Source organism: Brassica napus, chromosome C1 (assembly GCF_020379485.1).
Source record: "Brassica napus cultivar Da-Ae chromosome C1, Da-Ae, whole genome shotgun sequence".
Lineage (NCBI taxonomy): Eukaryota > Viridiplantae > Streptophyta > Magnoliopsida > Brassicales > Brassicaceae > Brassica > Brassica napus.
The window spans coordinates 1,116,324-1,140,232 of record NC_063444.1 but is presented as its reverse complement, the minus strand read 5'-3'; the positions used below and the strand labels follow the sequence as shown (position 1 = coordinate 1,140,232).

General features: G+C 39.4%; 2 protein-coding genes, 1 long non-coding RNA gene and 3 pseudogenes across 3 annotated transcripts; 3 read left to right on the top strand and 3 right to left on the bottom strand.

Annotated features, from left to right (window-relative positions):
* Positions 1 to 4,077: 4,077 nt before the first annotated feature.
* On the top strand, positions 4,078 to 5,597 carry LOC125580857 (annotated as a pseudogene).
* Positions 5,598 to 6,295: 698 nt separating this feature from the next.
* LOC125580511 (F-box protein At1g30790-like) lies at positions 6,296 to 8,100 on the top strand. Its single transcript, XM_048745031.1, has one exon. It carries the CDS (start codon positions 6,400 to 6,402, stop codon positions 7,711 to 7,713), a length of 1,314 nt encoding a protein of 437 aa, XP_048600988.1. The 5' UTR covers positions 6,296 to 6,399; the 3' UTR covers positions 7,714 to 8,100.
* Positions 8,101 to 12,129: 4,029 nt separating this feature from the next.
* LOC125580856 (serine hydroxymethyltransferase 1, mitochondrial-like) lies at positions 12,130 to 12,987 on the top strand. Its single transcript, XM_048746105.1, has 3 exons — positions 12,130 to 12,613; positions 12,711 to 12,787; positions 12,860 to 12,987. The coding sequence occupies exons 1-3, from the start codon at positions 12,537 to 12,539 to the stop codon at positions 12,985 to 12,987; spliced, it is 282 nt and encodes a 93-aa protein (XP_048602062.1). The 5' UTR covers positions 12,130 to 12,536.
* Positions 12,988 to 13,416: 429 nt separating this feature from the next.
* Positions 13,417 to 16,287, bottom strand: LOC125580509. The gene is made up of 2 exons (XR_007318218.1): positions 14,469 to 16,287; positions 13,417 to 14,178 (listed from the first exon to the last, which is right to left on the bottom strand). It is a non-coding gene; the product is annotated as an uncharacterized LOC125580509 (long non-coding RNA).
* Positions 16,288 to 17,012: 725 nt separating this feature from the next.
* LOC125580508 lies at positions 17,013 to 19,806 on the bottom strand (annotated as a pseudogene).
* A 914-nt stretch (positions 19,807 to 20,720) lies between these two features.
* On the bottom strand, positions 20,721 to 22,444 carry LOC125580855 (annotated as a pseudogene).
* Between the last annotated feature and the right edge of the window lie 1,465 nt (positions 22,445 to 23,909).

The window sequence follows — 23,909 nt, the reverse complement described above, 5'->3', positions numbered from 1 at the left end:
GGCAGATTCTACTAAAGCAGCATTAGCACGTGACAAAGCTTAGCGAAACTTAGCTTTTTAACTCATACTTCCATTTCTCTAGTGGGCAGGGTCCCATAAGCCATACTCTATGCATGCAAACAGTACATAGTTACGGAATTCAACTTTCTTCTATTTTATTACACTCTAGTGAAACAATCTATTTTTCATATCAGAAGAATCATATCAAATTTCGTATATATATGATTTGACTATACCTAGCTAGGATAAAACACAAAATAATTAGCCACGAATACCGATCGAGTATCAAGTTAGAATGTAACCCAGTGATCTAACAATAAAAAATTCCTAGTAATTAGAAAAATGTTTAGTGAATGCACATATAACTAAGAAAAAAACTACTCGAACGTGCACCATTCAATCGTAAAGAGCGATAATACAATGTATGGCATGCGTCTCAGCCATCCAAATCATTATTTCCTCTTCTTTATATATTAAGGTTTTTTATTTACCCCAACACATTACAACAGTGCACCTTTTACATCCAGCTGAAAACACTGTGACGCGAACTGAAAATGTATCATATAAAGATGTAAACTGTAGTTCAGTGACAAAAAAAAAAAGATTTGAACTGTAGAGTTAGAATATTGGTGTATAGAAAACTTATCACATTTATTATGGTTTGCCATTTATTGCAATAAATTCTACTATATATTGCATCAATCATAAACTTGAACATTCCATCTGAAATGGTATATAAATGCAAAATTAATAACCAAATCAATGTGATGGGATATCTCAGTTTTACAAAAATATGAAGGTAATGCATCAAACTATAAACAAATGGTCCGAACTCCAAAACTGAACATAAATAATACCCTTTTGCTTTTCTTTTCCGTTTTTTTCTTACTCTGCTTTACTTTTGGGCTGGACCCAGACACTGTGGTCCCTGGGCCTAGACTTAACCCAACGATCAAAGACGTAAAACATGAATTATATTAGAATTTTATAATAACGATTATATACGGTCAGCTATACAAAGGGCGACGAAAAAACACTGTTTATTTATATCTTTCCTTCAAATTGGAAAAACAATGATATAAAATTCCTGCTCGCATTTACATCACAAAAGGTCGACGTCATTCATTTCCCAATATGTAATATCGAAACAAGAATTTTTCGGAATTTAATTAATAAACATTTTAGACAAATTTCTTTTGTCAATTTCCTTCTATGGACCATTCTCGACGTAAAGTGAATTACTATGAATGAATCCAAAATGAATAGATTTGTTTGCAGTAGTCTTCTATAAGTGACAAGATTATTATTCTTTTATTTGAAAATATTTGCTCTTTCAAATAATATACTGCACATCTTATAGATGTAATAATATTACATATCATGTATCCATTTCCATTTTAAATTTCGATTATATGAAAAGTAGGTATTTTAATTTGACAGCAACAGAAGAATAAGTAGTAGCATACTCATCCGAGACGAGAACAAGAAAACTCATTTAGAGATTAGAATCATCACCACTACAAACTGAACATTGTAAGACAAGTAATGATCAATTTTTTATGAATAACAAAGTTCTAATGCAAAGTTATAATACTACTCATCAACCCAATTACTACTCGAAAGTCTTCAATCTTCTATACACGACTCGAATCCAACACCTTCGATATTATGACGCATGCTAACTATGCTGTCTGTTTCTCGATGGTGTTATTAGTTATTAGTCCACATATTCATCTCTCACATGAGAATTCGACTCTTAGACAAGTTAGACTCGTGACATTGACCGACTATAGGGTGCAAAAGTAAACCATCAGTTTCTATCACATTGTAGTATTGTACTATAAATCTAACATTAAACGATAAGATCCACACATTTGTAACCAAAGTTCAACAAAACTCTGCATTTGTTCGACAAAAAAAGTCGAGGACTCTTTCCAATACATAGATCATCTTGTTTTTGTTTTATACAAAATATAATTCAAAATTTTGAGTATCAATGAAATTAAATAAAACATAATCAGTTTACTATAATCATTCTTGTATGATCATAACATGCTATTTATATTGACGTAATAAATATATTAGATGTCACATAACTGTTTGTCTCTATGATCATCTAGCCTTTTCCCATCACATGCCATTAATGGACCTATGTGGTGCTGATAGCAACGTACAACCATGACATCTTATGAGAGGATCCTAACACAACTAAAACATAAACTTGTTCTTGTGAATTTTGTAATCTCATATAAGGTGACCTACATAGCTCCTTTTCTCTTCTTGCCACATTTATACACATAAAATTAGCTCATTTTCATTGATCGGTCCCCAAGTTTTCAATGATTGGTCAATTTTTACTCCCTTTTGATAAGTCATATTGTGGTCCAATAAAACAAGTGAATAGGGTCCATTTGGGGCTAGCGTACGTGGTATATCGCATGTTCACTATCACTTATGAACGCATGAGAGTGAAATTACATGCCAAAACCTAAATATACACTTGTATATGTATATTTTTTTGTCAATGACTCAATATATTATTTTGATCACATATTTTGTCAAAACTTGTTTGTTTTCTATCATTAGGCCCAAAGAATGTTTTGTATCTGTTTTTTTAAGGTCCTTTTTGTTAAAGTATTAATTCGTTATTCAAAATACTATAAAGCTTGTTTTTATCAACATTAAAATTTTCTTCTTTATACAATTTGAGAATTTAATAAAGTAATTATGACGATGTCAAATAAAATAAAGTAATTATGACATGGTGGATAATAATTAAATAATTGAACAAATGGTTATAAACTACTTGGAATTAAATGAAGGAAGTTACATCTTTATCATAAAGCTGTAATGCCTCGGTGTGATTGAACAGCCAAAGATAAGGAAAGAGTACCGTGGTCATTGGTCAACGTCAGCTTCCCTTAAATCGGAAAGTGTGATTTGCACACTTATAAATGATCACTAGTCCTTTTAACAATTTCATAGTTAGCAAACGTAATTACAGAAAAAAACGTAATTTCAGAAAGAACGTTCAAAGTGGACTAGTGGATCATCCCCATTTTCATATCTATGGGCCCTTAATTAGCCGAAAACATTTAGGCCCAAATAACGATGAAGCCCAATTTAAAATTGGATAGTTTGGAATACACGTGTAAGTGAAGATAACCAGCAATCTCAACCGCCAATGTTTATAAATCAAACCGGATATGAACCAAATGCTTTACTAGGTTTGTTGTGTCAAATGTTTTTGACTTTTGACCAATCTGATTATGGATCGAAGAATGTTAAATAAAAGAAAAAGAAAAGATTTTAATTTTTTTCTTATTTATAAAGCTAACAAATCAAGCCTAAAGCAAACCAGGAAAAAGGAAAAAAATGTCACACCAAGGAAAAAGACAAAAAATACTTAAAGGTGATTACAATTATTAATTCAACAATGGGATATTTTTTCAAGATATGTAGTCTCTAGAGATTGCATTTGCCGAGGCTAGGCGTGGTAGTATAACACCATCAATACAATTGATTACTTTAATCAACTAACATGCATGTTATTAGTTGTATTAATATTTAGCGAGAGGAGAAAAGAAACGGTGGATTAGGTATACATGATGAAACGGGATTTAATGATACTACTTTGGCAGATTCTACTAAAGCAGCATTAGCACGTGACAAAGCTTAGCAAAACTTAGCTTTTTTAACTCATACTTCCATTTCTCTAGTGGGCAGGGATGCTTTTGCCTACTTTGGACTCCATACATTTGCCTTTATTTGCTAACAACATTTATCGAATTCAAAATAGAAGACTTTTTTATCTTCATCAAGATAGATAGGCATTAGCCAATTACATATCATGGTCATGGTTATGGACAAAAGTTGAGCTGCAATGAAGAACAACTGATAGTAGTATATGTTTTCTTTTCTCATGGCAATTGGCGAAATGCAGAGACCTTGGTCTCACAAAGATTCGCTGCGATTGCGCACAACTCATCAAGGGTCTAACCTCCGACCACCCTCTTGCCGAACTCTACGGCGATGTAGCTGATATTGAAGCTGTTGCCCTTTATCTTTTGATTTTGTTTCTTTTTCCTTTGGATCTCTCGCGAGAAAAACAGAGATGCGGACTCTTTGGCTCTTTCTACCGCGCCGTCAAAGCCTAACTCTTCCGTCAGCCTCGTCACGGCCCTCCACGCGGCGGATCCGTCCCGAAACGCCGCCGTTTCAGTCAAGGAATCAGTTTCTGCTGCATTTGGAATGGACGCCGGAGAGCTGGAAGCTGAAGAAGGCTCTGCAGCTTCCCGATTACCCCGACGCGGCCGTCCTCAAAACCATCGAGGCTTTCCCTCCGATCGTTTTTGCCGGAGAAGCTAGAAACTTGGAAGAGAGATTGGCCGATGCCGCCGTCGGCAAAGCTTTCCTTCTCCAAGGAGGGGATTGTGCAGAGAGCTTCAAGGAGTTCAATGCGACTAACATCAGAGTTCTCCTACAGATGAGCATTGTTCTTACCTTCGGAGGTCAAGTCCCTATCGTAAAGGTTAGATCTTTCTCTCTGTTTCTAATAGTAAAGGTGAGATTTTTATTCGTTTGGTTTTAGGTTGGGAGAATGGCTGGTCAATTTGCGAAGCCTAGATCTGACCCTTTCGAGGAGAAGGATGGTGTGAAGCTGCCTAGCTACAAGGGAGACAACATCAACGGCGAAGTCGAGGATCCCTGATCCCAACAGGATGATCCGTGCTTACACACAGTCTGCAGCTACTTTGAACCTTCTTAGAGCCTCTGCCACTGGAGGTTACGCTGCAATTCAAAGAGTTACACAGTGGAACCTTGATTTAAGCTGAATGAAACAAAGAAGAACAGAGTTTCCTCTGTTTCAGAGACTCTGAATGGTTTATCTTGTTGTTGTTGTGTAGGTACCAGGAGCTGGCGAACAGGGTTGATGAGGCATTGGGGTTCATGTCTGCGTGTGGACTCACCACGGATCATCCACTCATGACTACAACTGATTTCTACACGTTGTTTGCTTCTGCCTTAAGAACAGTCTCTCACGAGGCTGGACTCGACTTCTGGTCTGTACTATGATTGTTCTGCTCACATGGTGTGGTGTGGAGAGCGTACTAGACAGTTGGATGGTGCTCATGTTGAGTTTCTCAGGGGGATTGCTAACCCTCTTGGCATTAAGGTACTTTTAAAGGATTAGCACAGCAGAGTATGACATGGAATTGATTTGGATTTTGAGCGATATTGCATTGACTATTTGATGCAGGTGAGTAACAAAATGGATCCCAATGAGCTTGTAAAGCTTGTGGAGATCCTGAATCCCAACAACAAACTTGGAAGAATCACTGTGATTGTGAGAATGGGTGCTGAGAACATGAGGGTTAATCTCTGTACAGAGGCTCACTGGATATTCACTCCATACCAGTGGTTACAAGATGGAGATCCTGGAGCGCGATTTTGCCGTTTATAAGCTATGGATTGATCAAATATGAACCATTGCTACTTTTCAATTGTTACTGTCTACTGTTGTGCACTATAAGAGTTCCAAACAGCATGATGACGATGCTTGGTGATGATAATAATGATTATGATCTCTCTCTCTCTCTCTCTCTCTCTCTCCATGGCTTAAGGGATCAGTAACCTGATGCACCTTACGGGCTTCGGAGCTACTGTACTGTCCCACGGCTCGAGCATGAGGAATCGATTGCTTCCCAGCTGCAAGCGCATTGACAAACGCCACACAAGATTTGGTTAAATCCTTCAAGGAGATCCCAAAATCAAGAAGCCTTGTCGATAGAAACAAAGGCCAAAGCGGCGATTACAGAAGCAGCAGCGACTCTTCTATTAACATCCTTGTTTGGAGACTCGGGAAACAAAGGCAGCAGGTGAAATTTCACAAGCGGAGCCATTATCCTGAATCAAGGGAAAAAAAACGATTACTTTTAGCTAAATTCACCATCTGACCCATATGACAAAATCGAAACTTGAGCACGAACTCGAGAAGCTCTTGTTCGGGTTAGGAGAAAAGGTTGATAATTTCGATTGATTGATGGAAGGCTTAAACGAAAACACTAAGACAGAGATGACTGAACACACACAAAAGGTTTCAAGTCGATGATTATCAGATTATCAGAAAGGGATGGATCAGAGATCAGCAAACACACATTTTAATATATTTATTAATTTAAGTTTTTTTTCTTTTTTTCTTTTTTTAAAAAAAAAAAGAAAAAGGGACCGAACCTAGAGTTAGTCAGTCTTTAACAAAATCTATTAAACTAGGTTGTGTCAGAGTTGTTAAAAGTTTAAGTTCAAAAACGAACGGCTGAGATCTGTCTGAATTCTCAAAAGGAAACTCCTCTTTGTCTTTTTACATATCAATCGAGTCGAATTAAGGGTTTTCGTTCCATGATGAAACGCAAGGAACATGAGAAGGGCAGCCGAAGCATCTTGGAACCGATCCCTCTTGATCTGAAGAAAAAGATGTATACTAGATCGCCTGCAAAGAGCCGCCCAGGTAAGAAGCTACATGTCCTCCTCCCTTACGATATGGAGGTGGAGACACTGACTAGATTGCCTGGAAAGTCTCTTATGAAGTTCCTATGCGTGTCCAAGATTTGGTATTCCCTTATCCGAAGCCAAAGATTCGTCGCTTCTTACTACGCTGCGAAGCCATCCCGTTTTATAGCCGCTTTCACCAACAGTGTATTTGGTAAACCCGAGCGTCTCTTCATCTTGTCGGGAGAGGAGGAGGAGGAAGCTTCTTCTTCGTCTTCGTCTTCGTCTTCGTCTTCTTTGGTTGCCAATCTAGACATGACAATACCCTCAGTGACCTTGCGTCACGGCAGCTTCAAGTATTCTTCCGTCCATGGCTTTCTCGCTTGTTCTGAGGGGTTAACGTTCATTATATGTAACCCTAGCACGAGGCAAGTCATAACCTTTCACTGCAAGGCAAATGGCACATGCTTGGGATACGATCCTGTTGATGATCAATTCAAAGCGTTGACCCTGTTGACATCTAGGTATGATCTTATTCATAACCCTAGTCTCATGTGCATGCACGAGGTTATAACACTTGGAAGAGGAGGACGAGTTGTATCTCGTACCCAAGTTACCTCCCCGCCTTATCGCCGTATGACTGTGGGACTATGCATCAATGGTTTCATCTATTATGGTGCTTCTGTTCCAAATCAAACCGAAGCGCTTCCTCCTCCTCCTCCTCCTGTGTTTGTGTGTTTTGATGTTAGAAATGAGAGGATACTAAGTTTTATCACTACGCCTAAGGATGTCCTGGTTTGGAAGGGCTTTACATCATTGATAGAATACAAAGGGAAGCTAGCTGTCGTTGTACCAATCTGTTTGGGAGGTGCTTCTTCTTTCGACCGTTTTAATCTTTGGATACTGGAGGATGTGACGAAACATGAGTGGTCCGGACAATCATTTCAGCTTCCCTCGTCTCTTCCCTTCACTCTTGGGATGGGTGAGCGTATGATTTCCCAAGGAACCAACAAGGCTGGTGAAATCATTTTCTCCCCATCAACTCTGCCAGACCGTGCCCACCCCTTCTATGTTTTCTTCTTCAACCCAGACACCAAGAGCACGAGAAGAGTCAGGATCCACGGAGTCGCTGATACTGAAGAGTTCTGGAGCCGTTATGGACTCACAGGCATATGCTGCGTCTCTTTCTCACCCCAACACAATGATAGTATTGCTTTTCTATAATTGTGTGTTTTATATGTGTAAGAGCTTTGTTTGACAAACAAAATCCTCTGGGGGATTTTTTTTTTTCCTTTTCCTTCTTTGCTTTTGTTTATTCTAGTTTCACAACTCTACTTGTGTTCTCTGTTTGTATTAAGGAAGACAACTATGCTTATACGGTTAGTCTGTGTGGAAAACTTCTGATTTCTTTAGTTGTACACAGCTGCACCATCTTTTGTTCATCATGACCGAACAACAAGAGCCTGCAGCAGCTGTATCGGTTGTGAGAATCAAGATGGCTTTTTCCGTTGCCAATCAATTTATCTTTTATTTCACTTTTTTAAAAACAATACGCTGTCTTGTAAGTTCATATGGTTCCTAATCTTTAGTATTGCTGTGGAGTTTCAGTCTTATGCATTTCATCATCACACACACTAGAATTTAGAAGACAGAACCATCTCTTGTCTTTTCTTTGACATTTTCTCCAGAGTCTCCAAGTTAGTACAGTGTATCTGGCATTGTATCTGGCTTCTCAACTTCCATTATCACAGTCTTGGGTCTTAAGCAATGCAAAATCTTGGTTCCCTAGAGCTTCTTGTTCGGCTAAGAGCCAGCGTGAATCTCTTGGTACAAGTGAAGTCATTGTTTACTTGAAGATTCTTTTTCCTAAGGCTTAGAAGTATCACATGTAAAGATATACTCTTGAGTGCTATGGGGTTACTGCTGCAGATAGTGCGGGGCAAGAAGTTCATAGGGTTCTGGTGTTCGTGTTCTTCTGATAGCTTTACTTGTTTCTGCAGTCCTAATTAAGACCAGCCACCTCTATCATGCACCTGAATCGACACATATACAAGCACTTATATTGTTTGTATTTGCTTCAAAGACCACATAGACATTATGTTTACCTTCCATTTCTTAAGACCTGGTCTTCTGATAAGTTCATGAAAGTTATCTGAGACATCTACAAGCTCAACAGAGCATCCACATCTCCTCAGAATCTGGACAATCTAATCAATCAGCATCCAGAAGAAGCAGGTTTATGGAGAAAGAAGAATGAAACTAATAAATTACTTCAGCAACAACAACTTCATCTTCAATTGGGTTCATTGAGCAGGTTGAGTATACCATTCTCCCACCAACTTTTAGCAGAGACAAACCTGAAACCAGAGAATGCAGATATAAGTCAAAACATAAGATTCTACAAGTCAAGGTCATCTATAATATATGCTTACCTCTTATGGTAATCACAACTTGTAGGCTATAAAGAACATAAATGTTAAAAGTCTATGAAAAGAATTTCAGTTATTTTAAAATCAACAAATTTTAGAAATCCCCGAAATATATATAAATCACTCTCCCAACAATAAGCTCACACAAATATACAAAATGCTACATCATCACTAATCACACACAGTAGAATTACTGTGGAGTTTCAGTCTTATGCATTTCATCATCACTAATCACACACAGTAGAATTTAGAAGACAGAACCATCTCTTGTCTTGTCTTTGACATTTTTTTTTCTCCAGTCTCCAAGTTAGTACAGTCCTGGTTCAATGGAAAAGGAAGACCAAAGTACTGGAGATATGTTGTGATTGCTGGCATTGTATCTGGCTTCTCAACTTCCATTATCACAGTCTTGGGTCTTAAGCAATGCAAAATCTTGGTTCCCTAGAGCTTGTTGTTCGGTTAAAAGCCAGCGTGAATCTCTTGGTACAAGTGAAGTCATTGTTTACTTGAAGATTCTTTTTCTAAAGGCTTTAGAAGTATCACATGTAAAGAGTTGTGTGATGTTATCTTAAAATCATTTACAGCCAAAAAAAAAAAAGATGCAATTCAGAGAACACCTTTAGAATCTGATGATTGTTTTGATTAAACTGCTAAAAGAAACTGATGGATTCTTCTACGAACTTATATGGATCACAGAAACAAACTAAAGTTTTGGTGAAATATCTTAATTATCTGATATTATCGAAAATGCTAATTCTAGAGAATATTCTACCTGTGTTTTCGGATATAATGAACAAAATGTTGCAGAAAAAAACCTTATTAAAGTTTTCTGCAATATACATAGCAAAAGATCCGGTGTTCCACGAAAAAACAAAGCACGTAAAATCAGACTGTCATCAGGTCAATGATGCAATACAAGATGGTATACTCGAAATGGTTCTTGTTCGAACTCATGAACAAGTAGCAGATGTGTTAACTAAGGCTCTTGGACCAGTGCAATTTGAGACATTGTTGTTCAAGTTGGGAGTGAAAAGTTTTCACATTCCCAACTTGAGGGGAAGTATAGGAGGATAAGGATGAAGTGTATTTTAGATATACTTAGAGGAGTTGATAATGATGTAATTAAAAGTCTACTCTAAAGTCGGTAAAATTGTGGAAGCACCGTGGTATAGCGGGCAAGGTTTAAAGGTTTTTACACTCAGGTCTGGGGTTTGAACCCCAGACAACGCAATTTTTGCAGGAAGTGGTTTGGGTTTCAATTCCAAGAAAATGCGAATTATGCAGAAAAGTAGAGAAAATGCTTATAATAGATCTTCAGCATGACACAAAGAGTACCGTCAGGAATGGATCTCATAGGGCTATTCAGGATGATGCAGTCAAGCGTGAATCCTCATAAGGCAGGTAGAATTGTCGGCTGTAATATCGTCTATGTAACGTTTCTCATAATTTGTAATAACATAATTAACCAGACAAAAAAAAAGTCGGTAAACTGTTGTAATATATATATATATATGAAGGAGAGCATGTGAATAACATACAACTTTTACATTATATTGATTTACAGAGGAGTTTCAGTTTCAACAAAGTAAAAAGAGTTCTATAAATGTGTGTTTTTTTTTTTTTTGCAAATGGTGTGAAATTAATATTTGGTAACTTCCTTGATTATCTAGCCAAGATCACCTATATTATACGAGATATCTGTCAATATCGTTTTTTCTCTTTAAGCCAAAAAAAATCGTTTTTTTTTTCTCAAGTATCATAGACATAAAGTTCATGAACCATTAAATATATATGAAACTTAGCATAGTTCATAGTGGAGCTTACCAGATACGCCGTGGCACATGTTATTGTTCCTTGGATTTAGTTTAAAAAGTGTGCTACATTAATTCCATTATATTTGTGACCGAGCCTTGGTTTAACTTTTTTTTTCCTGTTGATTAGATTGCTCAAAGTTATTGCTTATACACATCTAAGCATTTAATTGAAAAAGAAACTACCGTCTACTTAATTTACGTATGTTGTTTGGCAAGGAAAAAACTCAAGAGCTGGTTAAGCTTTTTTTTGATAATCCAGTATCCGACCACTTTGCGTGATCGACTAGCCCACCGGGCCGAAGCCCAAGCCATTACAGGATTTTTAAGCGTCCACTTAAGGGTCCCTGGTTACGCGAAGTGGTCTGGAGGGCGAGAGGCAGCCCATGTAAATACCCCTCGTGGCCGGGGCTCGAACTCGGGTGGCGGGCACCTCAGCCGAGGTTCCTTTACCACCAGACTACGAGGCCCGGTTAGCTGGTTAAGCTTATATATGAGTGAATTATATATACACCACGATCACTTTAAATGAAGTTTAACGTTATGTAATCTTTGGCTGCAGTCCTAAGGCCAGAGTTGCATGCTTTGCAAGAAAACCATCGGTATTGCCAGCTTCAACCACCACCACTGTGTAACATATATTATATTATAAAAATTAGTCTTTAATCACAGTATCCACGGAAATACATGAACAAAGGAAGTTTTTTTACGTATACACTGTGATTACATGTTTGCTATGAATCAGACAAAGGGAACAACTAAATGGTTTGAGCGTCAACGAGCTAAACAATCTTGAGAATCAACTTGAGATAAGTTTGCGTGGAGTTCGTATGAAAAAGGTATATATTCTCTATAGATACATATAATTAATCTCTACCTTGTATTTTATACTTTTGAGTGTATTGCTCAAAGATGGACTTTATAACACAATGAAACTCAATATAATTGATTGCTATTCCGGATTTTACAGGAACAAATGTTGACTCATGAAATCCAAGAACTAAGCCAAAAGGTTATATATATATGGGATAGATCCTCCAAAAATAACATAAGATACAATTCTTATTTTTGTGATTTTTGGCTCGTGGTTGCTGAGGAACCTCATACATCAGGAAAGCGTTGAATTGTCAAGAAAAGTACAAAGGATTCATCAAGAAAAATGTGGAGCTCTACAAGTTGGGAGATACCACGATGTTGAAGAAGGGACTTGAATTGGAAACAAAGAAGAAACCTCAAGAAACCAAGCATGTTTCTTCTCATCAATCATATTTTTTTTCTCATTCTCTTGTGCATTTTTAATTATATAATTGAAGCATATATAATACAGAAGAAATACAAGTAAACCTGTGTTTATTATACTCTCCTGAGTATTTATATATTAATATGCTGTCTTTTTTTATAACCATATAGAATGGAAACGTTGGTGGAGAGACTGTGGCATGAGATAATGACAAGAAACCACAAAAATAAAATAAGAAAATATAAAAAGAAAAGAGGGAAAAAAATTCAAAAAAAAAAATTGAACCGCCAAAAGCAGAGGCCACAATGCTCTCTTCAAAGGATAAGCCCATTTGATTCTTCTCATCATTCAAATTTGTTTCCAGTGTTTCCAGAGAGAGAGAGGCAGAGCAAAAATGGCGATGGCAATAGCTCTTAGGAGACTTTCTTCTTCAGTTGACAAACCTATTCGTCCTCTTATCAGATCAGATCATCTTAGGAGATTGCTGACATCATTGAGCTTGAGAAAGCTAGACAGTGGAAGGGGCTTGAACTCATTCCATCTGAGAATTTCACATCTGTCTCGGTGATGCAAGCTGTTGGGTCTGTGATGACTAACAAGTACAGTGAAGGGTACCCTGGGGCTAGATACTATGGAGGAAATGAGTATGTTCATAGCTTTTTTTTTTTGCAATCAGAGTCACAAACTCAGTCTCAGATCCTAGACATGCTTGTTTGACCAATCTTGACTTTCTTTTTGAAGGTACATAGACATGGCGGGAACCTTGTGCCAGAAACGTGCTCTTGAAGCTTTCCGGTTAGACCCTGAGAAGTGGGGAGGTAGGTAAACCAACTCATTCATGTATCCTGAACTTGTGGATAAATAGAGAGCTAACTCATGTGGTTATGCAGTGAATGTGCAACCTTTGTCTGGATCTCCTGCCAGCTTCCATGTCTACACATTAAATAACAACGAGAGACTAGTGTGTTTTGTCGTCTGTGTCTGTGTGCTTGATCATCCCTATGCTTTAAATACATAGTAGCATAACGTGATAATGACTCCGGTGTTATTTTTACTACCGCTTTCAAATTTCGCAACTTCATGAATAATCAACAGTTTTGAGGAATTCAGATCTTTGGAACTGTAAGTACTAAAAGCCGAGATGAGAATGCCACGACAAACGGAATTGCTTTATTAAAGGATGTAAGTAATTATTAAAAAAATGACGAATTAAGCATGTTGGTATATCCGTATATAACATGTGAAATGTCTTCAAAAGTGGCTACTTCGAACTGCTAAGTACTGCTCAAACTGTAGTGTATAATTTAAAATGTTTAGTAAAATTACAAAACGAACGTTACTGAATTCATTCCTTTATGCTACGTTATAGAAAGACATCAAAAATCTATTTCACAAGACAAATTGTATGTAAATCATTATATAACCTTCCAAATTTTAGCAAAAAAAAAAAAAAAAAAAATTCATTATATAAACCTGTTCATTTATGGAAACAAAACCGTGTCAAGCAGTTGTAAGGTAAAGACACTTGGCTAAAACATGCATAGTCTATTTATCAGCTAGTCTTCTTCTACCGAGATGGTAGCAAGAGAGAGAGAGAGAGAGAGAGAGAGAGAGAGAGAGAGAGAGAGAGCTCTACTTCCTTCTGTTGCTCGTTTTGTTGATATGGGGATCCAGTCCGAAAGGGTCATCTGCTGCTGCTACACGAACTCCATCTGATTCTCCTAGTGTTGCATGATCTGGTTCTCCTGCCCGATCTTGGGTAATGGGAACTCTAACTCGGGCTTCAAGCGGTGAGAGCTCGTCGTAAATGTCATCTTGGGCGGGAACTCGATCTTGGCCATCGCCGTATAAAGCATCGATATTGTAGCCGTCGTAGAAGAGATCGTCAGGCTGGTTGAGGGCGGTGAAGGCGTAGGTTCCAGTTCCAGTTCCAGGCTGGTTTACTCGGAGATTGGCTACAGGCTGGTACTGTTGATAAGAAACCAATAGTTGCGTGGATGATAGTACTCGCTATCTTCAAAGTTTTCCAAGCCAGGCAGCTGTTCAGGACCAGACTCATAGAAATTTTTAAAAAGAGTGACCAAGGATCTGTGCATGTTGAGATCACCCCGGATGAACGGCTTTAGGAATTTATCGAAGACTTCTACTGTACTCGGACAGAATTTTAAGCAGTCGTAGGGTGAAGCGTGAAAATGAATGTGATTCATACCTGTGAAATGCAATTACCAGTACGAGAAAGAGGGATGGTGATGGGATCAAAATAACAAGTTCATCTAACACATATCAGTACGAGATCGGATCAAAATAACAAGTTCATCTTCAGATCCGAGAAAGATGGATCGAGATCCGGAGATCGGATCAAAATAACGAGTTCATCTAACACATATCAGTACGAGATCGGATCAAAATAACGAGTTCATCTAACACAGTACGATAAAGATAGATCGCAAAGAGAGATCTATCTATCACGATCGCTCATTGTTCTAATCTAGCACTTACTTGCAGACGCCGAGAGAGAGAGAGATCTGGATCTTCGCTATCTTCACGCCGAGATCTGATCATCCAAGATCTGATTAGAGAAAGACTGAATGAAAGGCGGCTTAAGGTTTCGCGGAAGCTACATTTATAGAGATTCTGTTTTTTTTTTCTTTCTTTTTAACCCCAATATTGTCTTATAATCACTTCTTTATCCTATTAGTTTCTCCACAACACAAATACACACAAAATCTATATTTCTCTTTAACCCCGATATTTTCTTATAATCACTTCTTTACCCTATTACTTTCTCCACAACACAAATACACCCAAAATCTATTTTTTTTTCATCCGGTGGATTAATATTAATTTTAACCATCAACTTACACAAAGTCGCAAGGGACGCGGAGCCAATAGCCGGAATGGTAAATGAAAACCATCCGGAGACAAAGTTTGGAGATAACACAAACTCCAAAAGCTTACAAACAACAAAAGAGAAAAGATAACAAAGGCGAACTGGAGCACTACCATAAACTTCAAGTTTGGTGAAGAGCAACGAAACCGAAACAGGATTGATTGAGAAAGTAATGCAGCCTAACTTATTGGGGTTGAAAGCCAATCTTATAACACAGTTCCACCATGGAACCACCAAACACAAACCGGACTTACCACTGCTTCGTCAAAAGAAGCCAAGAAAGGAACACACCTACAACCCGAGCAGCCAAAGAAGAGGGACGTTTGGCAATCAACTGCTCGAAGACCGATCGCGATTGAGCAAAGGCTCCTCGGTCCCTTACCAAGTAAACCGGAAAACCCGTAGTTTACAGACCAAGGGACCACACAACTTCTTGGCTTTGCTGCTACACCACTGAAATCTGAACTTAACCACAAAGGAAGAACGAGGAGGAAAAACCAGTGACGACACTAGGAAAGAAACCAGATGCCTCAAAAGGGAAGCAAAGATGGAGTCCACAGACGAAGGACCCAAACTGAAGACCAGAAACATGCTCCTTTACACAATGTCGCCCAACCAAACCAACTCCAAGACATCAAAGAAATCAACTTCTCCTTAAAAAAACACTAACAATCCTTGCGAGAATTCTTTAAGATCCTCTAAAATCCGAGGATGAGATGCTGCGACCTAGAGGGCAGAGCCCAGCAACCTCCGATGCCTCACTTGAAGAACTGACAAACTAAACCCAAGCAATTAAGACCCCACATCAGAACCGGTTAAAATAACAACCGCGTACCAGAAAACAAATAGGGTTTAGAACCGACAATCCAGCCAAGCCTTAGACCACCAGAAGAGCTAGAACAACAACACAGAAACCAGCCACAAACACACTCATCTTGACCACACGAAAATGAACCGCTAAATACTAAGCCATAACAGAGAGAAGTCAGAGACGAAGGTTAACCAACCAACAGCAATGCAGTCCCATCAAGCCAGATTCAAAAGCCCTCAGATCTACAGTCATCTTTGCCATCATCCACGGCAGGGAGGACACGCCATGACACAGAAACCGACTTCACCTAGAGCGAATTGAACCATAACAAGCCATCGCTTGATATCCTTAACGCCACCACCGTCAGAGTAACACTTCATCACTAACCATCCTCACCGAAGCTCAAAAGACTACACAAGCACTATTATTAGATAGAATTTCGAGGAGGTCCTCTCACAACACGGCAAGGAACGCCGGCCGGAGAAGACCTCAGATCTAGAAGCAACGAGGGATGCGGCGCCTGAGTCGAGGTAGAGAACTTTTAGGGTTTTTTTTCTACTATATTTAATTATTTAATCTTCATTAAATTATGCTTTTATCTCATGTACAGGCAGAAAAAGAAGAGGCCAACAAAGAACACCCGAGAAAGAAAAAAACAAAAGAGCTCAGGGTAATCTTCTTCTTATTGTGTCTTACACACTAGAGAGAGAGAGAGAGAGAGAGAGAGAGAGAGAGAGAGAGAGAGAGAGAGAGATAGCGAGAGAGATAGAGAGAGAGAGAGAGAGAGAGATAGAGAGGAGAGAGAGAGAGAGATCTCTCTCTCTCTCTCTCTCTCTCTCTCTCTCTCTCTAGAGCTCTCTCTCTCTCTCTCTCTCTCTCTCTCTCTCTCTCTCTCTCTCTCTCTCTCTCTCTCTCTCTCTCTCTCTCTCTCTCTCTCTCTCTCTCTCTCTCTCTCTCTCTCTCTCTCTCTCTCTCTCTCTCTCTCTCCACCGGAATGCTTGAAAACTGGGATAGATTTCTTGAAGAAGCGGAAAGCTCGAGTCCCTATCCCTAGATCGTCTTCAATACTCAAGAACTCCAACCAAGCTCTCAGACTTGTCACTGGTGCTGCTTCAGCCAAGAAGCAGCGACAGAAAAAATGAAACTCTTGGAAGATTCATAATCCTTGTAGCTTCAATGCCATTACATTTTTGTCTTAGTTAACATTTAAATGAGTGTCATTTGAGTTCTACTACATGTATTAGATGTTCTCTAAAATTACAATATTCCTTAATCGCTTTTTCCTATTATTTTACTCCATATATATTAAGGTATAAACACGCATCATGTCCATGTGTCTATATCGATCTGAATCAGTTTTGTAGTACTTAGAAGAAGAAATGCTACAAGTTTCTGAATCTTTCTGTAACTCTTGTTCTCCACCCAAACAAAAAAAAAAACACAATACAAGAGCAGAATCTTTAAGATCAAATAAAGCTCTGTTTTCAGATTACAAGCTATACCAAATCTATTCATTCACAGTTCTTTACCTTCTTTTCATCTCCAGGAAAGCCACCGCATAACGGTTATGTCAGTCTCTCTGAGTCACCTTCTAAAAAGTTGTGGCTTTGTGCATTTCTACTAAGAACTCACGTCTACAGTAGGAAGCGAACCTTCTCTGTTGAAACCAGGGTTTAGGAACTTGCCTACGAAAGCCCCAAAGCTTGTAAACATCTTCAAAGTCTGTCAAGAAGCTAAGAGAAGCTGTCACAACCTCAAACCTTTATAAACCCGTTTCTCTCAACATCTTTAGGCAAGTGCAGAGTATTACTATCTTCTTTACTCCTCCTCGCTCTATGGTTTCTCGGTTTATTATCATCGTCCACTATGCGTATGTGACTCGATATACCAAAAGATATACCTTCTCTTTCACCCAGCCTCTGAACAATCTCTGGGACTCTCGTATTTGATCTTTGGTCCATATATCTGCACAAGACTCATGTTCCTTCCTGATTCAGGTTTAATCAGAAACCTGAGCCTAGTCGTGGTTCTATTAAAGACCAAGCATATTCACGTGGTCGATATGTCTGCAAACAATCTCGGTTTCGTTTTCTCTCCTGTCCCATTCATCATCCGCACCTTCGTCATCACTAGTGTTGTTATTGTACTCTTCATCATAAACACTAGCTAGAGAGGCTTCACCGGGTTCTACTATAGTATGACTAATACGGTCCACGTTAAAGGAAAACCGTCTTCCTTTGCTCTCGTGTTCATCCTCCACGCCCAAAAGCCTGCTTCTACCACCACCATCTCTCCCTCCTTCTGTCTCTAATCGCACTCTCTTTGATCTCTGATGAGCCATTTGCCAAGCTATGACTGCAGTTTTCTTCTTGTATCTCTTGATTACTACCAGAACTCATCATGTTTGTCCCCCTGCTCTGTAACTGACATAACAGCAGCATCGAATGAGAGGACGTCTGGAGAGGCAATCTTGTTAGCTGATAGAACCACCAAGAGGGCTTTGACCAAGATCAATCCAAAACGAGTTGTCAGGCAGACTCATCTTCACTACTGAAAACCGGGCTTTTCATCAGTTCCCCGACCGAAACACACTCTCTGTCTCTTCTCCGAAAATCGTGGTGCTTGTAGTTCCATCTCTATCGGAAGAGATGTTATCTTCTAAGAGGTCTGTTTCAAACACATCCCTCACTTGCGCTGAAGTGTATCCTCCAGAGAAAGCCGGCATCTGAGTTCCAGGTCGATGAGCTTCTTTGGTCTTATCATCAGCAAAACCAACTAATCCATCAAGACCATCAACTGAATCGCTGAGAGACAACGGATACTAAGGAGTGATCTAGACTCCCCATCACTGACTTTTTAATCAAAAGACAACCAAAAGAGCCAGCATCAAGCAACACATGCCAATGATTCTGCTGAGCTAAAGCCATCCACTGGTAAGAATACTTAGCGCCAGTAACTCTCGACTGCGCAGGAAACACAAACAACCCAACAGCGGAATCTTTCTTCTTCCACTTCTTGTAAGACAGCCTCTTCTTCAAATCAGTCGAACACAGCTTCAAAGACGGCCACTTGAACCAAGCGTTGTAAGCCTTTGAGCCTTTCTCCCTCGCCGTCTGCGCCATCCAGAGTTCACAGACTGGCTCTCGTGGTCAAACATCGTCAGAAGCCGCTTGTTCGTCTGGAAAGGATAAGACTCAGCTAGCAGTTTAAAAGCTGAGTCTCTGCTCACGGTGAAAACAAGACCGTACTCGTTCTCAGGGATGTTCAGATAGTCCATGATCCTAGTTTTGATATCGTGCTCCACAATTCCACTCTCAGCTCCACCGTTAAGCGCGTGGTTACTCAAATTAGCTGTGACCTCGGAGAGGCTAAACGTACAAGTATCCCAATAGTGCAGAGTCTGAACAACAGAGAAGAGACCGAACCCGCAGTAGTCGAGACATACCTTCGAACCTGCTGACAAGTGACTGTACTTATCGGATCTCAACTGATCGATTTTCTCTGAAGCTTGGTACTTCGGGTACATGGCGAGGAACTCTCACCGAGAAGCTCGGGGAGGGAGTCTTCTGAGGAGTATACATGGTCGGCTGCTAAAGCGGCGGCGCGTAGGAAGTCACGCTGCGCGTGGAGTCTAGCTAAGGATCTGGAGCGGCCCACTTGATTCTCTTGGTCGACGGTTTGGGATTTGAGGAGGGACCCGTTCTCGGAGGCTTCCTCTAGAGCTTCCCTGAGCCTGTCTTCGTAGAGCTTCCGAAGCAAGGCAGCTTCTTTCGTGGCGTTGAGGGAGGAATCGGGGCTTCTTCTTCGGCTGCTTTTGCTCTTGTCTAAGATGAGAGTGGCGCAGTGGTGGATTTGCTTCCACAGAGAGAAATGCATTTGGAGAATGAGATGATGATTCGGGTGAAAGGGTCGAAGAGAAAGAGAGGATCTTTAAGGAAAACCCTAGAAGAGAGACTCTAAAAATGGAAACTTTTTGATTAGGGTTTGAACAAAAGAGTAAAGAAACGAAATTGACTGAAGAAGAAGAGGAAAGTACGAAAAGGAAAACCAGAGAATGAAGAAGGAATCCAAGAAAGCACACTCTCTCTCTCTCTCTCTCTTACACACGGTTGAAGTCAGAAAAGGCATTGACTTTCATAAGCAAATACTGGTAGTTCAGTTCAATTACTCTAATCATTTTCTTATTAAATGAAAAAAAGGATATATAAGGCGAAGGTTTTTTAATTTAATGATGTTAAGTTTATATTTGAATAAGAAAAACACATTAATCTAACCGAAAAACAAGCATTAAAATAGTAAATTCAATTTAATTCTCAATGGCATGAAAGTGTAATTAACTTTAAAAATTAAAAGTTATTTTTTAATGAGTACTTCTCTTTTAATAACACCAGATAAAGACTTAGGATATAAGTCAAATAAACAGATAGATGACGGTGTTTTAGTGGGAATATTAGTATTAGCATATTCTTTTTTGACATTTCAAAGATTTTTTCATCTTCTACTAATAAAGCAAGACAAAAAAAAAACTTTAGGAACACACAGAAATTAACTAGTCAGCTCTATTGCAGAATTGTTAAGGAATAAAAGACCAAACAAAATGATAACAAAATTAGAAGGAAAAAAATGATAATTCAAAACTTTTTACTAATATACAAATATCAATAATAAGTCATAGCTTTTATTTTATGATTACTATATGAACTAGGGTCGGTGTCCGCGCTCCGCGCGGATTACATGTGATATTAAAGTAATGTTTTATTAAAATTTGAAGTTTTAGTTCTTGAAAGTGTGAGTTAAGTTTTGGTTGTTTGGATGTGAAGACGGAGAAACAAAATAGTTTGACAGTAGAAATAAGTAATTGTCCAAAGGGAATAGAATTTGGTAGATAACGAAAAAGAATTAAAATAAGATAAGACGTAGACGATGTCTGCTAGGTTTATTGTGAATGGTCTTGTAGAGCGGCCACTTTCTATTGCGGGCGGACCTACAGATAAAAACAATTTTGTTAGTACAGGTTCATTATTGAGTTTGAAGAGTTTAGGGTCGGAAGACTTACTGGTAGCTTGCATGTTATGGTATAGAAAGTTGTTGAAGATTCTGGGAAGCCTGCTCTAGGTGATCATCGGATTGTGATTCTGGAGGAGAGAGAGAAAGGAGTTTAGTATTTTTGGATAATGGTGTGTATTGGGTTGCAAATAATATTGGATTACCTGGTAGGTGCGGTAGACCGTTGTATATTTCTTTGTAGACAATATTTTTAACCCTTCCTATCTTTTGATCCTTTCCTTGTATAATTTTGAGGCCTGACTTGGTAGTAACTCGGGAAAGACCAACATATAGCTGTCCATGGGTGAAAACGGGCTATGGCAAATACAGTACGACCCCTTTCAAACTCTGACCCTGACTTTTGTTAATTGTCATTGCGTAACATAGCCTGATCGGAAATTGCCGCCTTTCCAGGGTGAACGGATGTTTAGTTACTGATTCTGATGGTATGATTCTTGGAAGGTCCACTTTATGTCCAATATGGGAGCCTGTAACTATTTTACCTCTAATAACACGCTCACCTAGGTTAGTGACAATCAGACGTGTTCCGTTGCATAACCCCTTCTTTTGATTTAAATTCCTTAGGAGCATGAAAGGGGCACCCACTTTCAAAGTAAGCTTATGTGCAGGAAAGCCTGGAAAGCTCAATGAGTTTAAATACTCCACTGGGTACAATGTCTCATTGTTCTCAGAGTCAGTGTCTATTATACCGAAGCTATCGGAACTGAGATATTCTTTTGAAACACCGCCATCTTCAGATATCATGTATTCATTAATCTCATCCACCATTTCATTCCTTGGTGTGAGGATAGCCCTTTCTGTATAGTCTTGCTTGGTTCCTTTCCACTGGTCAGTTCGCCCGTAAGTAGCTTCTAGAATTTGTTTGTGAGGATCTGAGCTGAGCTCCTCGACCAACGTTCGGTCAATAGAAATGAGCTGATCCTCTTCATCTTCATCAAATTCATTCACCTCAGTAGGTAGGGGGTTCCCATCTCCAACCCTCAGGACGTAGTTGGAGAACTCTTTCTCATCTTCGCTGAGGCACATATTCTTTTGGAGGGTGAATTTGTGGCATGATTCCCATAAATATGAATGACTTATGGAGGCAGAGACAATATCAGCTCTGGTGCCTTGTGGGATGACTGGTAAGATCTGTCTAAAATCACCTCCAAGAAGAACCGTTTTTCCGCCGAATAGGAGAGTTCTGGCTTTGGGATCATGTAAAGAAAGAATGTCTCTCAAGGACTTATCGAGGGCTTCGAAAGCATGCCTATGTGTCATAGGTGCCTCATCCCATATGATTAGAGCTGCTTTTTCTATTAACTCTGCGAGCATAGTTCCAGGTGTAATGTGGCAGGTGGACGTGGCCTTTAGATCGATTGGGATATAGAAACGTGAGTGGGCAGTCCTGCCGCCTGGTAGTAGTAGGGCTGCTATTTCAGATGAAGCAACGGGAAGGACTATCTTTTTCTCTGACCGCAGTCTTGAAATGATTGTCTGGTATAAAAATGTTTTGCCTGTGCCTCCAGCCCCGTAGACGAAAAATAGCTTCCCACAGTCTTCCTGAGTTGACTCAATAATTGCTTGATAGACGTCCAATTGTTCATGGTTGAGCAAGGTGTACTGGGTGTCATGTCTACTCTTCTCCTCGGCGATATTATACTGTAGCTCTTGTTGCCACAAAGTATTACCTAGCTCTTTAAGTAGGAGAGGATCAGGAGTATGCATTCATGGGAAATCAGTAAGGGTGTGTTCTTGGTTCCGCAAAGCCTTCTCGAGTTCAAGTAATGTATATTGCTCGAGCTTAGCATCATCTATTTCTAGCTTTGGGTGTTTGAATTCCTTACGTTTCTTGTAGAGGATATCCCCACTCAGGGATTTCCAGCACTTATCCCACAATTCCTTAGGGTTAGCAACATGACAGTAGATAAGTAACGTGACAAACATTTCTCTTAGCTGAGAAGGTGTACCCCATGTGTTGAGTTCGGCCATACTTTTGTGCCATTCAGCATCGTTAGCGAGAAGACCTCGTGCGTAGCAAGTGCTTTTGAAATCGGGATATGTGACACCGTTGAAGGTTTTAAGCTCTGTATAACTTCTTGGGCCCTTCACTTTGTTTATCAGTATCCTCAAATAATAACGATCGCCTGAAGCGGGATGTACTGTAACAACCCGACCAATTGAAGTTCCTCTCTTTCTCTCTGACCAGACTTTTGAGCTATTGTTCCATGTGAAGAACTCAAGAATCTGGACATACGTTAAGGTGCGGGCGAACGCGGATGTTCTGCATAGAACCATCCACTAGGTAAACATAGTCTTTTCAATGCCTGGCTTCTGTATAACTCTTCCTAGGTTACCTGTATCTTTGATAGTGATATTATGTTCACCTTCCAGATGCACTACCAACTTCATGACGGATGGTTGGCATTTATGTATAGAATATGCGAAAGTCCTCCACATGGATTCGCAAGCGGATAAGTATCGACAGTCTTGATACTCTTTTATCTCATTCCTTGCTTTCTTGACCCTTTCTTTGCCTTTCTCGGATGTTTGGGGGTCGATTCCTTTCTCGGACATCGGTGGGTTGGGGCCTTTCTCAATCAGAATTGTCGCCCTGTCGACTCCTTTTGAGATATATTTGAAAAGGTACTTGATAGCGGATGTACTATTGCACCATTCCATATTTATATGAGCTGCATACTTCTTCAGGATTTCTATGTTATAAGGGATGACAGAAGCATTATCTAGAAGAATTCCATCCTTTAAAACATTAGCATTTTTGTTCTTTCGGCGACGATATATTAGGTACCCAGACTTATCAATTGATGTAGACTGAGTAAATGGGCGGGGAAATTTCTTCACACACACATGATTCTCCATACATGGTGATCGAGGTCTATGGACTCCACATGGCCCATGGATCATGTGCTTTGCAACCAATTCATAGGATTCAGGGTCTTTCTGCTTGTCCGGAAGTTCGGCGGAAATAATCTTGTCGATTTCTTCTGGGCTGGGGGTCCTTGAGTGGTCTCCAAACCACAACAAAATATGTACATGGGGAAGACCTCTTTTTTGGAACTCAATCCTATGAAGAGCTGGTATAGAAATGATTTGAATTAGTTATATGAATCTAAATGTGAATTAAATTTTCAAATTAAAGAGAATACCTGCTGTGTAGGGGGCGAAGAATGTA